The following is a 16,903-nucleotide window of genomic DNA, read 5'->3' on the forward strand; positions in this document are numbered from 1 at the left end:
GCGGCTTTCGTAGGTGATGCGCCATATATTGAGCCACTCTCCATGACAGCACCCATTGCGAGGATCTAGGATGTGCAATGGCCTCCGGGTCAAACATATCCAGAAGGCTCTCTTCCTCCTCTTCTTGAGGGTGTGTAGCCGGTTTCGGCTGTGGCATTATAATGTCTTCCTCGCCTTCATCGTCTGGCGAGTAACCTGGATCCTCCTCATCCCCTTCATTATGCACCCCTGGGACAGGGGGTCGAGAGTCTGGCACCACCACCCTCATCATAAAGGCTTTCTTAAGCCTGCTCACTGGGTCGGAAGACTCTTGGGGTGTTGGGTCCACCCCTTCTGTTGTGCTTGAGGGCGTCAAAGAGGTGGTTCTCTTCCGAGCCATTTTATTGCCCTGTTCCACCCCTGCATCGGGGTGTCTTCCTGATGTTCCCTCCACCGGACTCAAAGCCCTCTTACTTCTGGGTGCCTTGTCCTCTGCCTTCTGTTTATACAGTATGGCTTCACGGTGGTCTAGCCTCTGTGCTAGGGGCATCATGCCTTGTGACACTGTTTGTGACAGTGAATCACCCAGGACTCTTTTAAAACTGAGTGAGAGGTCCTCTTCTGGTGCAGGTTGCTCTTCCCACTTCTCAGCACTCAATTCTAGCAAAGTACTGCGTGAGGCTGTGTGGCTGTATTGTGCCATTTCAATTCTTGAGCTGAAAAGCTGATAAAGGGAACACAGGCTAATGTCCACACGTAGCGTGTAATTAACGCTCCTCTCTTCTTTTTTTTTTAAAATTCTTTTGCTAGCCGCTGTGATGTGAAGCACTCTGCTCCTTGAAACGAGCGCAAACGAAATCTCTATGTTGAGATACGTTGCGTCGTCGTAGCATCAGAGGGAATTCCCTGCCGGCAACCGTGGGGTCCTAAAGCCCTTTGCGTGCCGTGTCTGTGAGGGAATGACTCTGCCACCATACGCGCGGGACTAAAGACCTATGCGCGCTGTGTGTAAACAGTGAGGGGAATCCCGCTCACACCGCTCGCGGGGTCCCAAGACCCTCGCGACCTGAGCGCTGCCTGTGAGGGGAACCCTCTCCCATGGCTTCTGCGCTGCTGAGGAGAAGGAGGGGCCGGATGCCTCACGTGGGTGCGTTCACCCGCGGCTCCGGCTCCTACCTTCTGAAGAAAATATCTCCGTCTGAGCACAGTAGAAACAAAATCCCGCACTCCTAATACATTATAGTCGTTAGTACGCTGCGCTTCTTATTATAATATGCATATCCACATCCAAATACATATACAGGCCTACGCTTATCTCAATAAACATAAAGGCGCTTATCTGACTTGCAGCAACAAAGAAAGAGGAAAAGGTCTACAGAAGGGGAGGATATATACCTTAGGCTAGAGCCTGATTGGATACTGGAGTCAGTGGAAGCCTACAGGGAAGCAAAGACTCATGGGAGATGTGGTTAGAGGAGAACTTTTTAAAAAAGACTTGAACTGTCAACCCTATTTTGGTTTCAACATGGAAGAAACAAAATGTTTAGCCAGTTAAAGTGTTAAGAAGTTTTTAAAAATGTTCAAGATTGGAAATTGCTGGCATGCAGTAATAAAGAAGGAAAAGCATAATGCTTGCCTCCTGTCTCAACATAGAATTGGGGTTGATCTCTCTATACTCCAATACGATCTGGAAGACCCTCTCAATTTTTAGGAAATGCAGTGAAGAAGGAAGTGAAGGAGGATTGGCGGCAATTCTTGCCAATCAATAGGCTATGTCTTGCCCATCGGAACCTCTAGTGGGCGCTTGGAATTTGTTGTGTAATGACATCTTAAAGGATAAGAGAGGTATACTTGTGCCCGTACTCTTCTGCACCAAAATAGGTAATTAACAAAATTGAAACAGCCGTTGTATCTCAAAATAGAAGTTTTATTTGTTTGGTTTGTTCTGTTTTTTTAGCCCCTTTCGGATGACACATGTTTCGGCGTATATACTGCGCCTTTTTCAAATCCGGGCTATTCTTGTCAAAAGAAATCAAAAAGGAGAAAAGAAACACATTGCAAAAAATGAAGATAAAAAATCATTTATAGAAAAAACCTACTAGGTTATTGAGCATATATAGCTAAGAGTGACTTAATTTGTGTTTGAACCACTTCCCACATGTTATCAAGAGCATATTTTAACCATACATTGACTCCTCGTGCATTTTTCCAGTGACTATTTAATTGTGATCATCTTGTAGAGCTAAATTCGGAAAGAGTTACAGATTTTGGTTCTTGGTTTTAGTAATTTTGTTATTTAGGCACATTCATCCTTGTTACTTGTCCAAACATTTTTCTCATGTCTGTCACCTCTTACCCTTTATATGATGTTGCGGTTTCCCCATTTATAGGTATATCGCTTGTCTTATCCAGTAGCTACACAATTCTTGGGTTCAATCCCACCTATGTTGAAAAACATAGATATTTACGTATCAGCATCAATTTATATCGAGTTGAGTCTATCACCAATTAAATACGTTCAAAAACACTGGGCTCCAGATCTCATAACCGCTTTAAGCGATCCCATATTCAAATATTCACAATTTTAAGAAATCGCCCGATCATGCTATTTTTGTGTAAATGCTGCCATTGTAATTGTAGCAGGGTGCCTGCAGAGCACAGCAACTTTTAAAAGGTGCTGTTTTGAAAGCCGTCATATTTACATTGATAGCACGCGTATTTGTATCTCCGCGTGCCCCTTTTCCCCAAATCTACTATACACGATCTATAACGTGTTTGTGACTGGAGGTGGGCTGCCATCAACTTTTGAGAAAGAATGCAACTTATTATCCAATCGCTTCACAGCAAGAGGGTACCCTCACAAAGCAATTGCAGTCGCTCGGAAAAAAGCTCAAAAAATGCAAGACAATCAACACTGCATCAAAAAACCAATGAAGCACAAGCAGACAATATGATCCAATTCATTACTACATACTGTGCTGATAATAGGGAAATCAAGCGAGTTCTCAAACGCAATTGGTTACTTTTGAAATTAGACCCACATGTGGGCAAGCACATTCAAGACTATCCTACGATAATATACAGAAAAGCAAAAACTTTGCAAATTATGCTAAATCCATCACTGCTGCCAGAAAAAGAAGAGACAAGACCACAGACATGGTTACAACAATCACCATCAGGCTCCAGAAAGTGTGGCTTTTGCACAATGTGTCAAAATGCGGCACCAGATACAGATATGTTTACAAACAAAGATGGTGTGAAAACTCGGATCAATGAACAGATCAACTGCAGATCCAAATATGTGATCTACGCAATAATATGTGTTTGCAACCTAATATACATCGGGAGCACCATTCGGGAGTTAAGAACGAGAGTCAGAGAACACATCCCTGCAATTGGAAGCCAGGATAAGAATCTCCCACTGTCCCATCATTGGCAAAACCATCATCAACTACAAAACAAAAAAAGACATTAGATTTGTGGGCCTCAAAAGAATAAAAATGGGCAAACGTGGAGGAGATCAAGAACTACGCCTGCGGCAAGAAGAAGCCAGACTAATTTGTCGTTTTAAAACTGTTGAACAAGGACTGAATTCAGACAATGAAATGGTTCACTTTTTATGAAGATAGAGAACTCAACCTCTCCGAATGAGTACATGTATTATGATTAACAATATGAAGAATGTGTTTTATTTTGTATGAATTAGATTTTGAGCTATGAGTGAATTAAACTGAGAATCAATAAGGAAAGGTCAATGTGTTTGCAAAAAACGGTACATCAAACTATGTAAAGCAAAAAAGTGTCAAAATTAGGGAAGGCAAATTTAAATTACAGACTGTGGTCTGGTATCAAGATTACCATTACCACAATTCAATATCAATGAGGCTAAATACGAGCAACAAAGAATAGGAAAATATTAAATAAGGTGACAAACTACATATACTTTCTGTAACCCAACCTAATAAGTAACTACCATAACCGTAATCCTTTGCATCTTACTCATGACCGTGCCGAATGGGGCACGCTAAATACAGTCAGGGAATACAAGGTATGCAAGTTTTCAACAAGGAACTACCATAACCATAATTCTTCACAATATTCATATGACCGTGCCGATTGAGGCACGCCAATTAGAGTAAAAACTACAAGCAGTAGAGATATTGGGCATGTGGGAATTGAAATAAATACAATGGTTTATTTATATATAAATCATTAAATCGATGATGCCCGGAAAGATATCTGTCTAGAATACCTTTCAAATTGTATATGGGATTTCCATGAATAATTAGAAAATGGAGGAAAGGGGTAAAGCAATCTTGCTATACTGTAAAACATGGAGAGGCATCCCAAAATATGGCCACCAGTTTACTAGTGAGGAATGGAAAGCAATGAGGGACTTAGGGGGACTGGGAGTTGTCAATAACAATTTGCGGAACCACGGGGAAGAAGGAACCTGGCGCTTGAAGCAGGAGCATTGGAATTTGTAGGTAAACCCTTGAAGGAGGTGAGAAGCCCACCTCCAGTCACAGGCACGTTATAGATTGTGTGGCTCGCACAATTGTATAGTAGATTCGGGGAAAAGGGGCACGCAGAGATACGAATACGCGTGCTATCAATGTAAATATGACGCATTCAAAACAGCACCTCTTAAAAGTTGCCATGCGCTGGAGGCACCCTGCTACAATTACAATGGCAGCATTTACACAAAAATAGCATGATCGGGCGATTTCTTAAAATTGTGAATATTTGAATATGGGCTCACTTAAAGCGGTTATGAGATCTGGAGCCCAGTGTTTTTGAACGTATTTATTTGGTGATAGGCTCAACTCGGTATAAATGGATGCTGATACGTAAATATCTATGTTTTCAACATAGGCGGGATTGAACCCAAGAATTGTGTAGCTACTGGATAAGACAAGCGATATACCTATAAATGGGGAAACCGCAACATCATATAAAGGGTAAGAGGTGACAGACATTAGAAAAATGTTTGGACAAGTAAAAAGGATGAATGTGCCTAAATAATAAAATTACTAAAACCAAGAACCAAAATCTGTAACTCTCCTAATTTAGCTCTACAAGATGATCACAATTAAATAGTCACTGGAAAAATGCACCAGGTGTCAATGTATGGTTAAAATATGCTCTTGATAACATGTGGGAAGTGGTTCAAACACAAATGAAGTCACTCTTAGTTATATATGCTAAATAACCTAGTAGATTTTTTCTATATATGATTTTTTATCTTCATTTTTTGCAATGTGTTTCTTTTCTCCTTTTTGATTTCTTTTGACAAGAATAGCCCGGATTTGAAAAAGGCACAGTATATACGCCGAAACACGTGTCATCCGAAAGGGGCTAAAAAACAAAACAAACAAATAAAACTTCTACTTTGAGATACGACGTCTATTTCAATTTTGTTACTTACCTATTTTGGCGCAGAAGAGTGCAGGCACAAGTATACCTCTCTTACTATTTACAGACGGAGTAGAGGAACTCAATGTCTCCGTGGTGGCCATCACTCATGCGACAAACAACTGGCTAACACAAACAAGAAGTACAAATATACAAAGAAAGTACGATAATTACAAGGAATAAACAATATAAGTCGCGTAGGTACAAACACAAGATATCTTCACAAGAAATGTTCCTAAAAAGACATCTTAAAGGACCTGGGTGAAACAACCGATTTGCTCCTGCATAGGCCAGCCCGAGTCAAGAGAAAAGTCTATGATTCGGACTGGATTCAGTCTCTAGAGGTCAGATCTACATCAAAAATTTACGGTAACAACTTTATAGACCCTTGAGCAAGGGGCGTGCTGCCTCCGTACATGTCCAAATTCCCGTGTAAATTTAAGCGTCTCAACTTCTTGAGGTTGAGGATGAATTTGTATCCCACAAAAGAAGTTCTGGAAGCTAGGAAGCCTCGGGAGTCTCGTGACTATAAGTGCCGCCTATGCGCTCATGAATATGAAACTTTATTTTATCTCATCCTGCAATGTCCTGGCTGTAAAAAGATCTGGTCAAAATGGCTGGGCAGTTTCTTTGAGAAATTTGTAACTACAACAGCGTAAGAGTGGTGGGGAAGAATGATGTCCAGTAACCGAACATCGCTAACCCTGGCTCTGTTGCCGTTTGTCAAGGAACTATTTGAAATGATAGCAGCTAAACATCCCTAAATTCATTTAAATGACATTTAAATTGCAGAAACGCCCTGTTAAAAAGGGGCCCAATAGGTTTCCTCCAAGACTTTGTGGAGGGGCCTGGGTCCGATATGGAGCTTCCATCAGGAGTGCTCCTGCTGAGGGGTGTAGTAAATGAAATGCTAAAATTGACCTGGTATATAGTATTCTTTTTACTTTTCTTTTTTCTACTTTTCTTTTGTTTGTACATATGCAAAGTGCATTTATATTATGTCCGGTTTTGTCTTTTGGTTTGAAGGCTAAGGTTTAAGTGTAAAACCAAATGCTAATAAAAAAAAAGAAAAGACCCCTAGCTCTGCTGACATCTTTGCTCTGCTTTCCAAGGCAGCAAAGGATGTTGGGGAGATGAAGGAAGTTTCTAAACTTTCTGGGAAAGTGACCACTCCGGAAGGATGTGTGAAGTGGAGAGTGATCTTGGAGAGTAGGATGCAGGAGCCTTCAAGAACAACAACGAGATGAAGGGTGAGGTGAAAATGCGTTGTGACTGTTAAGACATAATTAGATTTTTGGGGTTTTGTGGTCCTTTTCTTTGAGGGAACACTTAACATTTTGCTTTTTCCCTCTTATTCTTGGATCTCTTACCTTTTTATGTGAACAGAGGGTCTGAAGTCCCTCTGCTACTGCAACCCTTTTAGAATACATGGTGCCATAGCTCATTTAGCTCCTGGAACAGGAATGCTTTTTTTGAAATCCCCCATTTTTGCCCACATTGACATTGCCTACACCAGTAGGCTGGTGGCAGATGTAATTTCGTTTTGGCATCACAATGGTGCAATCGATTTACTGCGCTAGTGGCCCAATGTATCGTTTTGGTACTATATTTTTTTAAGACCTGCTCTCAGACCTTTCTTTTGGTGCCTTTCTTTGTTCCTGGACTCCACAAAACGGACTTAAATGGCACTTGTGCACACATGTGTTCATGTTCAGTTCCTAACCCTGAGCTTGCTGCATTATCTTCTGTGGGAGGAAACCGGAATGTTCAGTAGATTTTGGTGCCAACCTGACTGGTGGGCAACCAACTCATTAGTTAGGACCACTTGTGTGCGATTGGTGGGCTGGGTTAGGCCAGCTCCTGTGTGTGGGTTTATCTAGGGGTGACTCTGTACCTACACTCAATGTTTAAAGGATTTTTTGTTGAAAAGGAGAGTTGTACGCACCGTTGTTTAGCTTCCTACAGCCGTCTATTCGGGAACTCTGACCATGAGAACCTCTGTCTGTGCTCTGGGTTGGTGGGTTATTTGCAATACTTTCCTTTTGGAGTCTGTGTGGACCCATGGGGGAAGATCTCTGCAGGTATCTACAAACTGCACTTTCCCCCTTGACTAGCATTGGAACTGAATCCTGCTATGCTGCTTGTCCCCCTGGGGCTTCTCGCTCTTGAACCGGTTTCTGAAGCCCTTCTTTAGGGTACCATCTGGAGTCCCCTCATCTCTCATCATCAAAGCTTGCTACAACTGTCATTCCTTCTAGTCTTTTGGGTCAACCCAGTGTACGAGGCGCTATGGCTGAAATGTACGCTCATCCCTATCTTACTTGTGCGTTAAGGTTAAGGCTTCTGCTGTGAGATTTCTATGAAAAAAGGACCTAGAAAGGGATGTCTTATTCTTACTGATGTCATGGAGGAGTTTCTGGGACTCAAAGAGATGGTCATTCCTCATGAAAAAAGGACCTAGAAAGGGATATCTTATTCTTACTGATGTCATGGAGGAGTTTCTGGGACTCAAGGAGATGGTCATTCCTCTCCCTTGTTTTTACCAACAGATTCCCCAGCTTGTTGAGAGCAAACATTCTAGTCTCTATTGAGGATCCTTCCTCAAAGGATTTTTCACGGGGAGAATTAGATGGACTCCAAATGTTAGGCTGCCTATGTTTTACTATTGGCCCTGTCGTACAGCCCAGTGAGACAGGAAGAAGAGCAGGGACACTTCAACATCCCAGAAATTAGCAAATGAGCAATTGAAACTCCCAAGGATTCCTGGGGGGAACCCTGGATTGCAAGAATGTTGAACCTACAGGACATTTCCTTTTGGCTTGCTTGTTTCAGACTCTCCAATGACTCCATACCCTTTATTTCCAGGGTCTAGGAAAATAACTCAGTTGAACGGTCAGCTGCAACCCAAATGTCAGACCTGATAATTCACCAAGCTCTGGGGCGAGAACGAGACGGTGGTCAAGGGGATGTATTACCATTAAGTTGCCTCATACATATACTACCCATCCTGAAATAAACTACTGACAAGAATCCTAATAGACTTCGGTGTGCTGATCACGTTCAGCTTCATGGCTGCGAGCAGAGGCAGGGACATACACAAACACATTCCTAACTTACCTACGTCATGTCCAGGGCTGCTGTTCCCTTCTTCAACAGGAAGATCCTTAAAACAACCCTCTTCCACCACGTGTTTTGCTGATACAACGTCTGAAGTGGGAACTGGATCATCTAAATAGTCAAATGTAAATAATATATTTCACCAATAGTAATTAATCACTATTTGTAAAAAACTCAAAAACATGTATATTTGGGTCATACATATTTTACAGGGTTTTCTTTTCTTCATCTTTGATAATCTTGATTCCACATTGACATATAAGAGACCTTCAAACCCTGCTGACAGAGAGGGTGGATGTAAGGCTGCAATTGTGCTTTGGTGATTGGCAGCAATGGCATGGCAACAAGGGGGGGGCAATACGTCATTCAGGTAAATGGTATAGAAGAAGGAGCACATGGGAGCAGTGGGCCAGCACAACCTTAGATACAAGCTTGGTGCAAAAACATAGCATGGAGCAAGAGAGACTTCAGACACATCACCGGAAAGGCTGCAGGGGCAGGGCACTTGGCAGCTAGAGAGCAAGGGGAGAGTTCAGAGACATATTGGTGGCAAGCCCTAATGAGACGTGCAATTAGTGCTTGAAGACGGCCGCGGAGAATGGGGTTAATGTGGCAGCAATGGTGTGTAGGGAGACTTTAAAGGCACACTGCTGGTACAGAGGAATGAAGACAAGGAACTAAGCAGAGGTGTGGGGCAAAGATCTGCATGGAAGAGAGAACGGGGATGCAATAGCAGCAACGACTTTGAGATGACCTCAAACATACTGGTGAGCCTGATGAGTGGGACTAGAATGGCAATACGTTAGGAGAGACCTGATGACTGTGCTGGAAGTATAAAGAGGGAAATATCTTATCTATCCTTGTCAGAATTGCCTACTCCAATATAAACACAGTCTCAGGATTGTAGCACCAAGTTCACACATCTCAGGGATAAAGTGCCCAGTTTGCTTCTTGACATCTCGGTCACAGGGATATAGCACCCATCATGCTTCCTGGTTTAATAAAAGTTCCTTGACACAGATATGGTTACCTTCAGGCTGCAGACTGACGGCAGTGCAGTGCACTCCTTCCATCCCCTCTCCCCATGCCAATCGTTTATATCAGGGAGGGGGGCCACAGAAACCATCCTCCCACTCGCTGACACAGACACTGCTTCCTTGATACTCAGACATCCTTTCCCTCAGGGAATAAAAGGAGAAAGGCTGGTAGTGAGAGCTCACACATGCAGAAAGTCTAACCGCCCAACACCAGGCCCCATCCTGCACACATACCGCCCCACACCATGCCACATCCTGGCAGATATTCTTAGCGAAATAGCAGTTGCAGATCAGACATGCTGAGGCTGACCACAGAGAGATCCACTGCCTGAACACACCGGCTCCAGTAGCACATTTGACTGACTTCATAATGTCATTGAAGCACAAATACAATGGATCAATTACTCAAAAGAGGAGAGAAAGTGTCTGGAGCCGAGAAAGCCAAATGGGGAGCAGGGGGACAAGCATCTGTCAAAACACACCCAGAAAGCAGAGTATAACAATCTCATGGCGAACCAAGACAGAGGCTGGAATGAAATGAATCGGGGGACCTATTGCTTAATCAGTGAGAGGTAGGAAATGGCAGAGTGAGGAATGTGATCCTGGAGAGAGGCAAAGAAGCGGAGACTAGAAGCAAAGGGGAACAAACTTGCTGTACAGCTGTCATGGACGTTATCCGAGACACTGGCTGAGACCAGAGCCAAAGGATGAGAGACTGCCATAAACCTACAAAAGACTGCATCCCCGACCCAGGCAGGAATCATGGACTGTAGGAGCAAACTCTGAACAGGTTTAGGCTGAATGCCTTGACCAAGATGGTGACCGCAGGCTGTTGGGATATAATAATGCAGTCTGAAAATGACCCTGTCCGGGCAAAACAAATACTTGCTAGTATGTTCAAGGTAATACCCTGGCATATGTATGCATTTTAAAGCAGTGCTTTGAAAGTACAGAGAATCTAGCATAACTTTCCAAAACTGAAACAGAAAGTTGGCATATGTTATTTGGTTACTTATGGGGGCAGGTCCTTACCCTGGAAAAACAATTACAACTGCCATGAAAGTGAAATAGAGATTTAATATTCGGTGGCTCTCTGTCCGCACCAAGAAGCGAGCCCACATCCACGCCTGCATCTCAGTGGCATCTAACAACTCTGCCAAACTCTTTAAAATCTGCAAGGAGCTGGCCAATCCTGCTGCAGTCTCTACCTTTCCTGTCTCCTCAAAGGCTCTCTGCACGACCCTGGCTTCTCATTTCATCCCTAAAACTCAGGACATACTGTCCTCTCTCTCTTCCTCTACCCCCTCCTCCCCCTACTCCCTTCTGTTCCTCGGGCCCTTCTCCTGCCACCTCTCCGCCCTCCTCTGCCTTTCCCCTGTTTGCAGATGAGGTTTCTAGACAAGTCCGATCTATGAAAGTCTTGTCAAAACAGGTACACCCCTGTTCCTCCAAAACCATCAAGGACCACATTGACACCCTGGTTCCTGCTCTGGCTGATTTTAGCAACCACTCCTTTGCCACTGGAGTCTTCCCCTCCCCCCTGAAGCAATCCCATGTGCACCCTCTTCTCAAGAAACTCTCTACCGACCCTTCCTGTCTGGCAAACTATCGTCCAATCGCCATCACTCCTTTCCTGGGCAAACTCCTGGAAAGGCTGGCCATCTCCCAGCTTAATCTTCACACTGAATCTGTAGGCTGTCTCCATGACCATCAGTCTGGCTTCAGAGCTGCCAGAAGCATGGAAACTGCTCTCCTGAACATCTGTGAAGACCTGCTCTCCAACCTCGATTTCAACACCCCCTGTGTTCTCATCTTACTTGATCTCTCTTCTGCCTTCGACACGGTCAACCATGCCATCCTGCTCAACCGTCTCCGTGATAACCTGGGTATTACCGATCAGGCCCTGGCCTGGCTGACCTCCTTCCTCTCCGATCGACCCTCCCAGGTCCAACTTGGGTCCTTCCTCTCCTCTATCTCTATCTCTACCTGTGGTGTTCCCCAGGGGTCTAACCTCTCTCCCTGGCTGTTCAACCAATACCTGGCATGTCTTGCCCACCACATTGCCACTCTCTGCCCCAACTTTCAGTGCTATGCGGATGACACCCAACTCATTTTTAGGCTCCCTTCCACCACCTCTTCTCCTTCTCTCATCTTTGATTGTCTGTCCGCCATCCAAGAGTGGTGTTGCCAATGATCTCTGCCTTAATGCCAGTAAGACCAAGATTCTCCTCATCGGCACACCGGCTCCCTCCTTTCCTGTCACTCTTGGCCCTCTTCCTGCTCCCACCTGTGAGGCTAGAAACCTAGGGGTCATCTTCGACTCCACACTTTCCTTCTCTCCTCATATCACTGACGTCTCTAAGAAGTCACACTACCAGCTGCACCTCCTCAGAGGTATTCTTCCTTTCCTCTCCTTCCCCCAGAAGCTCACTGTCTCCAGAGCTCTGGTTCTCTCTAGGCTGTAGCGGCGAGATTAAGTTCAAAGCCCTCTGCATTGTCTACAAGGCCTTCTGGGGCCTGGGACCTCAATACCTTCAACTCTCTCTTCCTAAGTATCTTCCTTCTCGAGCTCATCACTCATCCGCCTCCAACACACTCTGATCTCGGGCCCAGGTCCCCTCACCCGTCAGTTGCACACCTGCACTACCCCCATGGCAACCCATGCACTCAGTGACTGTTTCTGTATCTCTACAGCCCCTACTTGCACTTGACTCCTGAAGTCTGCACTTACCCTAACACTTGCCACCAGCTGGCCACACTTTTATTTATTGTCTTTATTTATTTATTGTTCCTGTTATCCTATGTACTGCACTGCCCTCTCTCCTTTCCCCTCGCACTTCCCCCCCTCCCCTGCACTTGCGCGATCTTAATGTCACCTGGCCTAGTAGGATTGTTATCTCCGTCTTCCCTCTGTTTCCCCTCCCTTGCCTCGTCCCGCCTTGAAACACTTGTGTATAGGTGCGTTATAAATGCCCTATCATATCATAAATGCTATGAGCAACTGTTGATTCAATTAATATTCCTTTAAATCAGTTGTGCAGGTTTGAGATGTTCTTGTACTGATCTGACTTGAATAAATAAAGGATAATTCTCTCAATCACTTCCTACCTTTATTCAGTGCCTAGCCATTCTGTTTTAGAATTACTTTGTACCTTTTTGCCTTTGGTCACATGAAAATAATTGATCACCCTCCAGTATAGCTAATATTTATTTATTTAGGAGTTCTGTACAGAGCACTAGGGGACCACACCGGTGGTGATAGTGCGTGGTACAAAATATCCTTTAACATTAACATAACAGCGCTACATGAAGAGGGAATCGCATAAAATGGCTCTGGATTAGGGGCACAATTGGGTGGGACAGGGAGGCTACCCGGCAGGGAGGTGGGGGTCATGGGAGCAGGGCAGTATGGGGAAATTGAGTGTAAACATTCAAGGAGTGCAGACCTGAAGGTTCAAGATAAAAAGGTGGATCTTGTCATGTATCTTCTAGAGAGGAACGATTGCTAAAGGTCCATAGTTAGGAAAACCATTAGTGTCTAGATGCTTCGAGTCTCAACAGGGGGAGCGAAGGGGGGCGGAAGAGAAGAAAGAAATAGAGAGAGAGACTTGTCTGAGAGTTCCTCAGAAGTTGTTCAATGATTGTATGCGAGGACTAATATGAGCAATGGGGTGATGGTGCTGAAAAATAATACTGGAGTGCACCGAGGGTTTCGGCTTTCATCACAGTTCTAGCTTCCTTATGGGTCTAAACTGAAACCGGCAAGTCAGATTGCCCAGAACATGCACATTTTGGCTTTATTGGCACAGGATTTTGTCATCAAATGATTTTAGAGTCTAGAGCAAATCTACTTTGTTTTTCACATCCTTCTCCGGGCCACTCGGCCATTTCAGGTAATTGAAGAAGATAATGTACTTCATACCTGTATCGATGCAGACCCTGGTAGTTTATGCATTGAAATACAATTAATTGTTGTTCAATACAGTTTTCTACTCTTTGTATAGAGGCAGTACAAAGTTATATGTATTGTTATTGGGACAGGCTTTTTAGCCCGATTTGTCAGAATTATTAATGCCCATGTCGCCTTGCCCACTGTGTTGGTGGCTGAATTATGTATTGTTCAGAGACAACTAGCATACTTCAATCAATTTCTGGGGCTGTTTCATTTGGTAAGGAATTATTCATTTCCTCAAAGATTATCAGAAAGTATTGCAGAATAACCAGCTTCCTGGATTCCTACAGTGATGGGCTGTACCGGACAGTAATTACGTGTTTACCTGGCCTGAACAAAACAAGGCCCTTTTGCAAGGGCATGAGTTGCCTTTAACTGCTTGTATGCCCCGCCAACATGGGTATTATCACCATTAGGACCTGTTGGGCAGAATTCTCAAAAATGTGCTAATTCCCTCTACCTTAGAGACCCCTAGCAACTTTGCTGGATTTTGAGGACTTTTTTTACCTGGAGAGAGTGTGACCCTTTTTCCCCACTTTCTCATGTATTTTGATATATGTTTTACCTTTTGTGTTTCCTTTGGTTATGGAGTCTAACCAACTCCATAGGCATCATCTTTTACAATTGTGTCACAAAGCACCTTGAGATCTACCTCAACAACGCCCTTCAGAAAAAAGAATACACCAGAACTCTAAGATCTAACAACAATTTACTTCTAGTGACTCCCCGGTATAAAAACACCAGAGCGGGGGGTAGAAGCTTTCAGGTCTTAGCACCTAATCACTGGAACTCCCTCCCCATCATTATAAAAAAAGGGACCTCGCTCCTCGGCTTTAAAAAACGGCTAAAAACGTGGTTATTCAACCAATTATTAGAACAATGCACCCCAGATCCAAATGTAAATAATGTTTTTGAGCGAAGTGTATATTATTCTGCTTGCTGCAATAACTTTATGCACATCTGTACAATTGTATAACAAATATCAAAGCTGTCTGTAACCACGCCGTGATACCGCAGGGTCTGGGCGTGTAATTAATGAATAAATAAATAAATGTAGGATGGTGGAGCTTCAGTTTGTTATTTTTAATGATTGTTAGCTCCAAATCAAAGATATGATAGAATGTGGGAAACAAAGCGTTTTAAAACATTTGTATCCCCAATAAACTGGGAATCTATTGCATCACATTGTGATTTGGTTAGGAAGTGACAGACAGAACAGAGGTTCCTGGAGAATTTCAGGGAGTGTCAGGTTATTCTGCAATGGAGTGTTGTGAAGCAGTGAGGCTAGTGTGTATGTTTGTCGTATACAATGACAAACTCCAAAACAGGATTTGACTATTCGTAACAATATTTCGGGCCAAAATATTACAAAACTGAGCAATGCAGTTTTGGGGGTTGCTCAAAGTGTAGGATGAAATACCCCTTGAATTTGCTGCTTTGTATTTGTTCATCTTTGAATCGGACGTAACCATCATGCCAAATGCCAGTTAGTAAAGGTCTACCCTCGATTAAATATTTATTTTGTTTTTTTATGTGCGATATCTATCTGTGTGTGTGCATGCACACATTGCGATATACATGTATGTATATATATTTCCTGTGCTAAAGGAATATATTTATTTTGCTTTCAACATTTCTCTTGAGAATGTTAAGCTTTTTGATTATTATGGACAGAGGCTGTTCCATCAAGATTTCAATTATCCCACAAATATCCTGCATTAGAACATCAATATTCCCTCAAACATCTTCTGGCCAAGTGTAATATTTATTCCCAGACAGCATGATTTTGTTTTGGTGGGACCCCTATTAAAGCCTAGAAACGTCAACAGATAATTTCTCTCTTTTTCCACATTTATTTTGCATCAAGATGCTGTACCAAACTGCTCTCAGTTAGTTAACGATTGCCAGTTAAAAAAGTGGATTGCCTCTAAACATTGCTTGCTTTGAAGGGCAGTTTTCTCCTCAGCAATAGAGGAATGCTGAAAGTGTGCTATTAATGGCCAGCAGCGCAGTGGGGGTATCATAACAGTTTGATGGCTTTAATAAAATATACTTTCCAGAATACAAAATGGCATACTGTTGCCCATCAGAACATCCAGGACAGTTGGTTGAATACGTTCTCTGCATCAACTATGATCAAAACTAACAGCAAGTGATGTGCTGTTGCATTGTGTATTAAGACACCAGATTTGTGTCTACGGAGCATCAAAATACAAAAAAAATATGTATAAATCCTTGGGGATCAGTATGGATAACATACCAGTTAATGTCAGAGATTTGGCTGGCGAGGAACCTAGCAAAGAGCTTAATGTTTGCATTCAATAAAGAGATGGTCAGCATAAAAACATAGCATCTGAACGACGTGCCCACCAAAATCACAGAATTGTTCCATGATGGAAGGGTAAGTAGTTAAAGAAACTCTTTAGTATGTGTGCATTATTGTAGGAACTGGTATTATTCACAAGGATGCACCTAGTTCTTTTCGTCCAGTGTGTGCCTTCATGATTGCTGCTTCTAATTTCCTCCACTGTAAAGGATTGGGTAAGTTCATGGCAGGGTTCAGCTGACAGACCATTCATACTGCACTGCTAAAGCAGGCATAAAAGCCCGGGAATGACATTTGAATTAACTGATCATGCTGTTCTTGACAAGGAGTATGTGTGTCCAACATTAGCTCAACATGTGCTGTGGGTTGGGTAGCGCTGACTTGCTGTGGAAGTAAAAGCCTGATCCTTTATCCCCATTCATAAACTTTTATGCAGCGCTACAGATAATGGGTGTATCGGCCACTTTTAGTCCCTAAAAATGGGAAATACTCCCAATAAATAAAAAATAGGGAGTAAAAATACTCCCAACAATAAATAAGAAAAAGACAGGTAAAATTCTGCGTCCCCTGCTTTCCCCCACCAGCTGCATGGATATTTCTGTACCAGTAGTGCACGTACTATCACAGGAATAAACTACTATTTTAACTGCCCGATTGGAAGAAGTAAACATGTATCTTTTAATGTGCATGAATAACTAGGTGCAAAGAAATAATATCACAAAAACGTTTCCGTTTTCCAGTTAAAACCTTTTAACTCGCTTATAAAATACTCTCATGGGAAATGGACTTACATTTTTACTCCCTAAAAAAACATTTTGCTACCAACTTTAAAAAATAGGGAGTAAACTACTTCCACTTCCAATTCTTATCTGGAACACTGCCTTTATGTATTAATCTTTAGGTTACTTCATAGTTGCTTTGTGCATCATCATTGGGAAATGCAAATGCAGTTTGCATTGTTCAAACCAGAGAGTGTATATATATATATATATAGGAGAGCATATGGATGAAAGTAAAATAGCTGTGCCTATTCAAAAGGCAATCACAGCACTGGTAACCTCTCGACTGCGGCTCTTC

General features: G+C 43.0%; 2 protein-coding genes across 4 annotated transcripts in view; one reads left to right on the top strand and one right to left on the bottom strand.

The window, feature by feature from the left end:
- The window catches only part of LOC138582141 (zinc finger protein 567-like), a 428,111-nt gene that overhangs the window by 60,734 nt on the left and 350,474 nt on the right, over positions 1-16,903 (top strand). The gene's annotated exons all lie outside the window — the stretch shown is intronic.
- Positions 1-16,903, bottom strand: part of LOC138582138 (zinc finger protein 883-like) — a 115,840-nt gene that overhangs the window by 19,885 nt on the left and 79,052 nt on the right. For all 3 annotated transcript variants that reach the window (XM_069653151.1, XM_069653150.1, XM_069653149.1), the window contains one exon: positions 8,512-8,622. In XM_069653151.1, the coding sequence (XP_069509252.1) occupies positions 8,512-8,622 (111 nt within the window). The remainder of the gene's footprint in view (positions 1-8,511; positions 8,623-16,903) is intronic.

The sequence above is a fragment of the Ambystoma mexicanum genome, chromosome 3q (assembly GCF_040938575.1).
Source record: "Ambystoma mexicanum isolate Mex_15411 chromosome 3q, UKY_AmexF1_1, whole genome shotgun sequence".
Lineage (NCBI taxonomy): Eukaryota > Metazoa > Chordata > Amphibia > Caudata > Ambystomatidae > Ambystoma > Ambystoma mexicanum.